Source organism: Lontra canadensis, unplaced genomic scaffold (assembly GCF_010015895.1).
Source record: "Lontra canadensis isolate GAN:19392208 unplaced genomic scaffold, GSC_riverotter_1.0 scaffold98, whole genome shotgun sequence".
NCBI classification, from domain to species: domain Eukaryota; kingdom Metazoa; phylum Chordata; class Mammalia; order Carnivora; family Mustelidae; genus Lontra; species Lontra canadensis.
In genome coordinates, this window is record NW_022631092.1 from 3,452,283 (window position 1) to 3,461,764 (window position 9,482).

Genomic DNA, 9,482 nt, shown 5'->3' on the forward strand with positions numbered 1-9,482 from the left:
GCTTTCTTCTATAAGCCAGCCCTTTCTTAGTAATATGTTATTTAATCTCCACATATTTATAATTTGTCTTGTTTTCTTTTAAAAATCAATTTCTTATTTAATACCATTGTTGCCAGAAAAAAAATGCTTTATATGATTGCAATCCTCTTGAATTTATTGAGACTTGTTTTTTGGCTTAACATGTATTCTATCATGAAAAATGTTCCAGTGCACTGAAGAAGAATGTGTATCCTGTTACTTTTGGATGTAATTTCTATATATGGCTGGCCTAATGCATCATTGAAGGTCAGTGTTTCTATACTGATTTTGTGTCTGGATGATCTCCCCACTGATATCATGGGAGTGATAAAATTCTCCACTATTATTGCATTACTATCAATTTCTCTGTTTAGGTCTGTTAATATTTTCTTTATATATTTTGGCGCTCTTATATTTGGTGTATATATATATATATTTATAAACATTATATTCTCTTGCTGGATTGACCATTTTATCTTTATTTGGTACCCCTCTTTGTCTTTTATTACGGTCTTTACTTTAAAGTGTATTTCGTTTGAGTATAGCTATAGCAGCTTTCTTTTCTTTTCCATTTTAATGGAATATATTTTTCCATCCCTACACTTTCAGTCTGTGAATGTCTTATTTCTGAAGTGAGCCTATTAAAGGCAGTATATAGATGTCCTTGTTTTTTAGCCTTACAGCCACTCTGTGAGTCTTAATTTAGGAATTTGGTCCCCTTACATTTTTTTTTTGGTATTACTTACTCATTTATTTATTCAGAATAGTTGCCTTAATCCAGAGTTTCCTTTGAGGGAGAATTTGAAAATATGGATGTTTCTTTCATAGTTATAGGAATATAAGATTTCAAATTTTCCTTTTTTAAAAAATTTTATTAATTTTTAAATTTCTTTTCAGTGTTCCAGAATTCATTGTTTTTGCACCACACCCAGTGTTCCATGCAACATGTATGTTAATGTATGTTAATGTATGCAGGTGTTGGAAAATGGAGGAAGGATAGTAAAAAAAAAAATCCTCTAGGAAAAAAACTGAGGCTTGCTGGAGGGGAGATGGGTAGGGTGATGGGGTAACTGGGTGATAAGCATTAAGAAGGGCACTTGATATAATGAGCACTTGGTGTTATATGCAAATGATGGATCACTAAATTCTACTCCTGAAACTAATAATACACTATATGTTAACCAAATTTGATTTTTGTTTTGTTTTTTTTATTTTTATTTATTTTTTAAATTTTTTTTAAATTTTATTTTTTATAAACATATATTTTTATCCCCAGGGGTACAGGTCTGTGAATCACCAGGTTTACACACTTCACAGCACCCACCATAGCACATACCCTCTACAATGTCCATAACCCCACGCCCCTCAAAATTTAATTTTTAATAAAGAATTAAAACAAAAACAAAAGCGAAAACGGTGGATGATCCTGACATTGTGCAGCCGCTCTCCGCAAAGTCAGGACCTTAACCCACAGATTTTATAGAGAAAAGGGCACCATCTGTGCACCAGAAGAAAGATCAGAAGGCTTCCCATTTTCTGGTCAGGGCATACATTAACCTACACAAGACCTGGAACAAGGGCGGTCATTGCAGGGACATGAACAAGATAAGGGCCAAAGATGGAGTCAGTATTGTCAGCACTCCTGCAGATTTCTGAGAAATCCAGCATGAATAGAAGAAATTTTTCTGAGAGGAAATAGAAAAGGACTGTCATTAAAAATGCTTCTACTTGATAATTATAGAGCTCTGAATCTACTAGTTAAATTAGCAGGTAGCAAGATTCATTGACCAAGAATCCATTTAAAATAGAATCTACTCAAGAGTTAGCATAATATTTTTATTCTATGTAATATTTATAATTGAAATCATCTTATAGATTATATATTTTGCCAAATACTGTGTTATAAATTCTCTAGCAAATGATTTTGAGCATATTTTTCTCAAAAACATAATAGGAGATACAATTTTTAAGACTTAAGATTATAAACTATAATAAAAATTATTGAATATGGCAATTATAAAGAGAATTCTAGTATATCAATGTTGTCTATATTATTTAGAAAATATTTGATACTAAATGTAGAATTTGATCTTGACCTATAAAGTGACCATATAATTTAGTTCCATTGTGAAAAATGAATTACATAGTCTAGGCCAACATAGTAGCATGAGCAAAATTATGAAGCAGAAATGAAGCTACACTGTAGGAGGACACAGAATGAAGCTGATGAGGCTATCCAATTCCAATTATATTGAAGTTGTATAGAAATAGTGGAGCCAGAGCAAAATATCTTTGACAGCCAGTTGTTTCTGAAGTGAAAGATCCTTGTTGCCAAGCAACTAAATCTAGAACTTTGTCACCTCAGAGATGAAAGAAGGAGGTTTCCCTTTGTTTTCCTTTGTTATGTGAGGTCAGCTACAAATCTTTGCTCATTCGTAGGTGTGGAACCAACCATCAAGAAAGAAAAAGCCATGAAAACAATTGTTTCTTCTGTTGGTAAGTCATCTGTCAAATTTGGGTCTCTGCACAAGTTGGTACCCAGAGTAGTACCTTGGATAATGTGAAGTTTCTTAATTTTTGCTTTGTCTTCCTTTTTGAGCATGGGTCAGGGGTAAGGTGCTGTAGATAAAGTGACCAATTGTTTCGGTTTGCCTTGGAGTGAGGGAATTGCTGGGATGTGGGGCTTTCCATTTTAAGACCAGGACAGTCCCGGGTAAACTAGAACAAGTTGGCTACTCTAACTGCCAATAACGGACAGATGAAATAGAGTTGAAAGTAGGGAACATTAATAGAATCAGTCCACATGTAGTTAAGAGATGTGCTATAGAACTGAATCTGGAGAAGGATTCTGCTGGGACTGGGACATGGGGTGGGTTAGGAGAGAGGCAGAAATTGTTATGGGTTCAGATAGGTGGGTAATGGTGAAAATCCTAGAAAGCATTTGTCTTTAGATTTGCCACCACTACAGATATATATTTTTATTGTGTTGAAGAATAAGAAATCCATTTTATATTGTGATCCAGTGACCACACATACAAAAACACCTCCAAATTTTGGCACCATATGTATGAGTTGCTAAGGAATTTCTACGAATGTCCTCTGATGTTTTTATTCAATTTCGTTAGAGAAAAAGCTGCAGGTCAGGACCCATTAAATTGATTTCATGACTCTCTAACAAGCCAGCCATTGACAGACAGATGGGAGATGCACAGGTAGAGGTCTTTAGGAACCTGAAATAGCTGTAGGGAAAGGAAGAGTTGATAAACCATATAAAGGAGGGCTGTTTTCTATTTTGGGATTCCAATAATGTTAGAGAATATGGATTTTTTTTCAAAAAAAATTTTTTAAAGATTTTATTTATTTATTTGACAGAGATCACAAGTAGACGGAGAGGCAGGCAGAGAGCGAGAGAGAGAGGGAAGCAGGCTCCCTGCTGAGTAGAGAGCCCGATGCGGGGCTCGATCCCAGGACCCTGAGATCATGACCTGAGCCAAAGGCAGCGGCTTTACCCACTGAGCCACCCAGGTGCCCCGAGAATATGGATTTTTAATGACATTACTTCACAGTATTAATGGAGGGTGATGTTCCTTTAGGAGTTTGGGTCTCTGAGGTCCTGGGAATAATATAATGGGAACAGTGAGTATGGCTCAAAGATTCTTTGAAGAATTTTCCTATTGTTGTCTGTTCTCGAGATGAAGTCTAAGGCGTGTAAACCTGGCGATTCACAGACCTGTACCCTTGGGGCTAATAATACATTATGTGTTAATAAAAAATAAAAAAGTTAATAATAACAAAATTTACCAGCATACCACTGAAGGTATTTGTTGTAAGACATTGAATTTGCTCACTTAAGTAAAAAAAAAAAATGAGGTCTAAGAAAAAAAATCATAGAACATGGTTTATAGAGCTTAGCAGCCTTCGCTATAACACTCTGTTTCTATTGGCTTTCTCATTCTCCATCCTCCCATCCATAACAATTTCCACTCCATAATAAATAATAAACATATAAAGGAAGGTACAAAGAGAAAATTTTAAGATCTCACCCAACTCAGAAAATCTTTGTCCTTGTAAATTTTCATATAGTTGAATTTGTCAATGAACTTTGCTGTTCCCTTGTGAGCTACTTGCACATTGGAATAAAGTGCCTGTCCATTAGATTGATTCAAGGCAGGTTAATGCTAAAGATATTGTTCAGGTCAACACGTCCTCCCTATCTACCAGCATAGCAAATCTAGAGTAAATAATAAATTTAAATAATGTATATTAAAAAGGAAAAGATGAAGCCTACTTAGTTAACTATTTAAATCTGTGATTGAAAGACAATCAGAAGGAAAAATCAGAGAGGGAGAGAAACCATGAAAGACTATGGACTCCAGGAAACAAACTGAGGGTTTCAGAAGAGGGGAAAATGGGATAGCCTGGTGATTGGTATTGAGGAGGACACATGTTGTGATGAGCACTGGGTGTTATACACAACTAATGAGTCACTGAACACTACATCAAAGACTAATGATGAACTATACAGTGGCTAACTGAATATAATTAAAAAAAATGTGCTCCTTTAAGAGAAAAAAAAATAAAAATAAATAAAAAGTGAAAAAATAGAAAGGCAATCAGAATGTATTTTAGCTGACACTAAACACAAATGAGGAAACTCAGAATATTAGGGATGTGTAAATGCAGTGCTGGGGAGAATGAAGAAAAGCGCAATAAAGCATAGGAGGATCTGAAATATCAGCTGACTTCTGGTCTCCATTTCTTAGGGTGGGGAGCCAAGATAAACCATTCCAGTTCTGATTGTTCATTTTTAAGATTTTCACTCACATTGTTTTGAGATTTTTTTTTCCCCCTGCAGTAGTAGTGTATGGTAGTTTTGATATAGAAGTGGAAAAAGTATGTGACAGAGTTAATCCAGGTTTTGTTCTGTTTGCTTGAAAAAATTCAACCTCACAACTTGTTATTGATAATAAAATAATTACATAAGTAATTAAATTTCAGAAAACCTTTATCAAGTCTTTTATATAGGAGTTATAGTATTTCAGGGCATTTCAAATTTTCCTGTGTAGTGGCTAATTTGAATACTCTTACATTGATGACTTTCATAAATTGCATTGCTAAAACCTCCCAGGAGCTTATGGAGGCCTATATACTAAGAGTCCCTAAATCATAACCTTTATTAACCTTAGATTAATCTTGTTCAGATCATATTATAATGGTCTGATTGCGTGTCTCTTTTTCTACAAACTCAGTGCTTCTTAGCCTCATTTTTGTCACTCAGTTGAGACGGAGTCTACAGATACTCTCCTCAGCAAAAGGGTACAAAACATTTAAAAATATTCAGTAAAACTTATAGGCCCCCTTAAGCTCATCCTTGCTTATGCCACAAATTTCTGAATTTTTTTCAAACAAAAACTAAATTGATAATTTATTTAATGCTCTCTATTTTTATTTTAGATCCCTAGTATCTAGCCCAATATCCTGTATGCTTGAAACACACAAATACTTGTTTAATACATATAGAAATGAGTGAGTGTTGCTAGCCACAGTGCATGCCAGGTACAGAAAATACCCACTGTCAAAAGTTGTTGGTAAATCTGAACAAACATTAGGGATTTTCCCTGGCAATCCTAAAATTCCAGGCACTCTGTGACTCTGTCCCAAGAAGACAGAGTTCCTCTTCCGAAGCCTTTAAACTGTATGGATTCTCATCTTCTCTTCATAAGGCATTTTCTTTTGTCCGATATTCTTTTACAGATAAGTGTTGTTCTCCCCATTCTTTTAAAAGATGTCTGCTTTCTATGAATTTTTTCCTCTTCTAAAAATAATAATTAAATAAAGTACATTTTAAGTAGCATTCGTCTATAATCCAAGTACTCCAGCACTTTCCACAATTTTTTTTCCATTTTTCATTGTATAAAGAACTATACTATGCATTATAGGGGATACTAAAATGAGTTAAAATCATAAACTCTGCACTCAGTGACCTTGTAGTCCAGTAGAGTTATGAAGGCAAATACAGTCAGGAGACAAGAAAACAACTTGTGGTAAAGAAAGATTAAAGCAAATAATAAGACCAATGCAAACTGACATAACCGTGATTGTTTTTGATCTCTCCAGTTTTGATAGTCAAAAGGGGCAAGAGTCAATAGTTATGTAGGGGCAACAGGCATAAACCAACATGGTCTTGGACAAATTGAGACATAGAGGCCCCCTACTCTGAAGCCTAGTTAGTTTTGCTTTAACTTTTGTGTGTGTGTGTGGAGATTTTCATACCCCCCTACATGGATTGAGATAATTGTATAATGAAAACCCAAATACCTATCATCTGACTTTCACAATTATCAACATATGGCCAATATTGTCTAATCTATTTCCCTCTAAATTCCTACCTCCACTTACTGAAAGAAAATCCAAAGCATTTTCTTTTTTTCCCCCTTAATTCATTAATTGCTTTTATTGCCATTTGATTCTTTCTCACTTTCCTTAACCAATCCCCACCCTTTTATTTTCACTTTCAGCACTGCAGCTCTGATGGTCAACTCCACCAGGACACACATACTTAAGGGTCAGCTCTATGCAATGACCAATTTGGAGCAACCAGACCAGCAGTGCCTCATGCTTTTTCTCTGGACAGATGGCTCTGTAATGGCAGCTCCATAATGGTGGTTGGTGAGGCTGAGGTGCTCATGAGAGTTGTTCTCCTGCTGTTCTGGGTTGGAATGTCTCTACCCCCTTCTGGCTTCTCTCAGTCTGGGCCCTCCCAATACCTCAGGTCCCCAGAAGTGGTGACCCCCATGAAGGTGACTGATAGGGGCAGAAGTGCAAAAACTCCAGGCTGGCTCTCCTACAGCCTGCAGTTTGGGGGCTGGAGACATGTTGTCCACATGAAGGTCAAGAAGCTCTTGGTTTCCAAACACTTCCCAGTATTCACCTACACGGACCAGCATGCTCTCCTCCAGGATCAGCCTTTTGTTCCTGATGACTGCTACTATCATGGTTATGTGGAAGGAGTCCCTAAGTCCCTGGTTGCCCTCAGTACCTGTTCTGGAGGTTTTCGAGGAATGCTGCAGATTAATGACCTTGCTTATGAAATTGAGCCCATCAGGCACTCTACCAAATTTGAACACTTGGTTTATGAGGTAAACACTAATGAGACAAAATTTCCACTTATGAGATGTGGCTTAACAAAGGAGATAGCACTCCAACAGTTGAAATTTGAAGAGGTTAAGAAGTCAACTTTGAAACAAAATTCTAATGATAAATGGTGGACCCACTCATGGTTTCTGGAGCTGGTTGTGGTGGTAGATCACAATTTCTTAACTTTTTCTCAAAACAACTTCTCAGTGGTGCAGGAGGATGTATTCCTTGTTGTTAACATAGTGGATTCCATTTATCAGCAGTTGGGTACTTATGTGATTTTGATTGGGATTGAGATTTGGAATCAAGGAAATGTCTTCCCAATGATAAGCATAGAACAGGTTTTGGAGGATTTCTCTCAGTGGAAACAAATCAGTCTTTCCCAGCTACAGTATGATGTTGCACATTTTTTCATACAAAATTCATTTATAAGTGTACTTGGTATAGCCTATATTGCAGGAATATGTCGTCCTCCTATTGATTGTGGGGTTAATAATTTCCAAAGAGACTCCTGGTCTCTTTTTGCCCTCACTGTGGCCCATGAGTTAGGACATACTTTGGGTATGCAGCATGATGAAGAATTCTGTTTATGTGAGGAAAGTGATTGCATCATGAATGCTATCAGAGGACCAGGAAAGAAATTCACCAATTGTAGTTATATAGCTTTTACAAAAACCACTTTAAACCAAGGATCATGTCTGCACAACATTCCACGTCCGGAAGATGTTTTTATGTTGAAGCGCTGTGGGAACAATATAGTTGAAGGAGAAGAGGAATGTGACTGTGGATCTATAAGGCAGTGTGAACAAGATCCCTGTTGTCTGTTGAACTGTACGCTGAGGCCTGGGGCTACTTGTGCCTTTGGGCTTTGTTGCAAAGACTGTAAATTCATGCCATCAGGGGAGCTCTGTAGACATCATGTCAATAAATGTGACCTTCCAGAGTGGTGCAATGGGACATCCCATCAGTGCCCAGAAGATGGATACGTGCAGGATGGGATTCCCTGTGGTAACAATGCCTACTGCTATCAAAAGAGATGTAATAACCATGACGACCAGTGCAGGAAGATTTTTGGTGAAGGAGCAAAGAGTGCACCTGAGAGTTGCTATAAAGAGATCAACTCCCTGGGAAACCAGTTTGGCCACTGTGGTATAAATGGCACAACATACCTGAAATGCAATACCTCAGATATCTTTTGTGGCAGAGTTCAGTGTGAGAATGTGAGAGATATTCCCCATCTGAGAGATCACTCTATTTTGCAGCAAACTCACATCAACGGTGTCACCTGCTGGAGCACTGACTATCACTTAGGAATGGATACACCCGATGTGGGTGAAGTAAAAGATGGCACCATGTGTGGTCCAGGAAAGATCTGCATACACAGGAAGTGTGTCAGTTTGTCTCTCTTGTCACAAGCCTGCCTGGCTGAGACCTGCAACATGAGGGGGGTCTGCAATAATAAGCATCACTGCCACTGTGGCTATGGGTGGTCCCCCCCCTATTGCCTGCGCAGAGGCTACGGAGGTAGTGTTGACAGTGGTCCAGCATCTGCCAAAAAAGTTTTCTTGCTACTTGTTGTGAGTCTTATTTTGTCTGTTTTGTTTTTACTGTCAACTGTTGTATTTATGTACCTTAGAAAACATTGTGGTCCCATGGAGACTAAGACTCAGTCCTCAGGTTAGGAAAATGCCTCTAATTTAATATCCTATGCATAAGTTTTAGTCTCTTGGCAGTGGAAATGTTCTTACATGCCTGAAACTCAGCACATTTCTGACAGTGTACAGAGAAATGCAGGGACCTTCTCTTGTCAGTATCAGAAACATCAGAAACATTGCCATTAAGCAAAGGTAATTCCTAATACCTTTCTATCTATTGTTCATTGTTTGAAGCAGCAAATAAAGCTCCATTTCTTCCAAGTTAGTCCTCTTTGTGTTTTTGTTGTTGTTGTTGTTTTTGTTTTTGTTTTGTTTTGTTTTTGAGCACAAATATGACTCAATCAAAAAGGCAGGAGACAGGCATGTGAGGATCCAGACTTCATTTACTCCCAAAATAACCTCTCAGAGATGCAGAAAATGTATTTCTTGTTGCTGACCAGAACTTGCTGTTCCAGGATTGCCTGGGTGGCTCAGTCAGTTAAGAACTTGCTGTTCCATTTATCAGCAGTTGGGTACTTATGTAATTTTGACTGGGATTGGGATTTGGAATCATAGAAATGTTTTCACAATGATAAGCACAGAACAAATAGACTGCCAAATTCATGTCATCAGGGGAACTCTGAGACATCAGGTCAATAATTGTGATCTTCCAGAGTGGGGCCATGGGGGATC

The 9,482-nt window shown here is 37.4% G+C and overlaps 1 protein-coding gene across 1 annotated transcript; it reads left to right on the top strand.

Moving 5' to 3' along the window:
* The first annotated feature begins 2,400 nt into the window (after positions 1-2,400).
* ADAM21 (ADAM metallopeptidase domain 21) lies at positions 2,401-9,063 on the top strand. Its single transcript, XM_032837458.1, has 2 exons — positions 2,401-2,514; positions 6,537-9,063. The coding sequence occupies exon 2, from the start codon at positions 6,678-6,680 to the stop codon at positions 8,835-8,837; it is 2,160 nt and encodes a 719-aa protein (XP_032693349.1). The 5' UTR covers positions 2,401-2,514; positions 6,537-6,677; the 3' UTR covers positions 8,838-9,063.
* The last annotated feature ends 419 nt before the right edge of the window (positions 9,064-9,482 follow it).

Bases quoted from the DNA above. Each gene is read 5' to 3' on its own strand.
- ADAM21 (XM_032837458.1), top strand. From the start codon at position 6,678: ATGGTGGTTGGTGAGGCTGAGGTGCTCATGAGAGTTGTTCTCCTGCTG.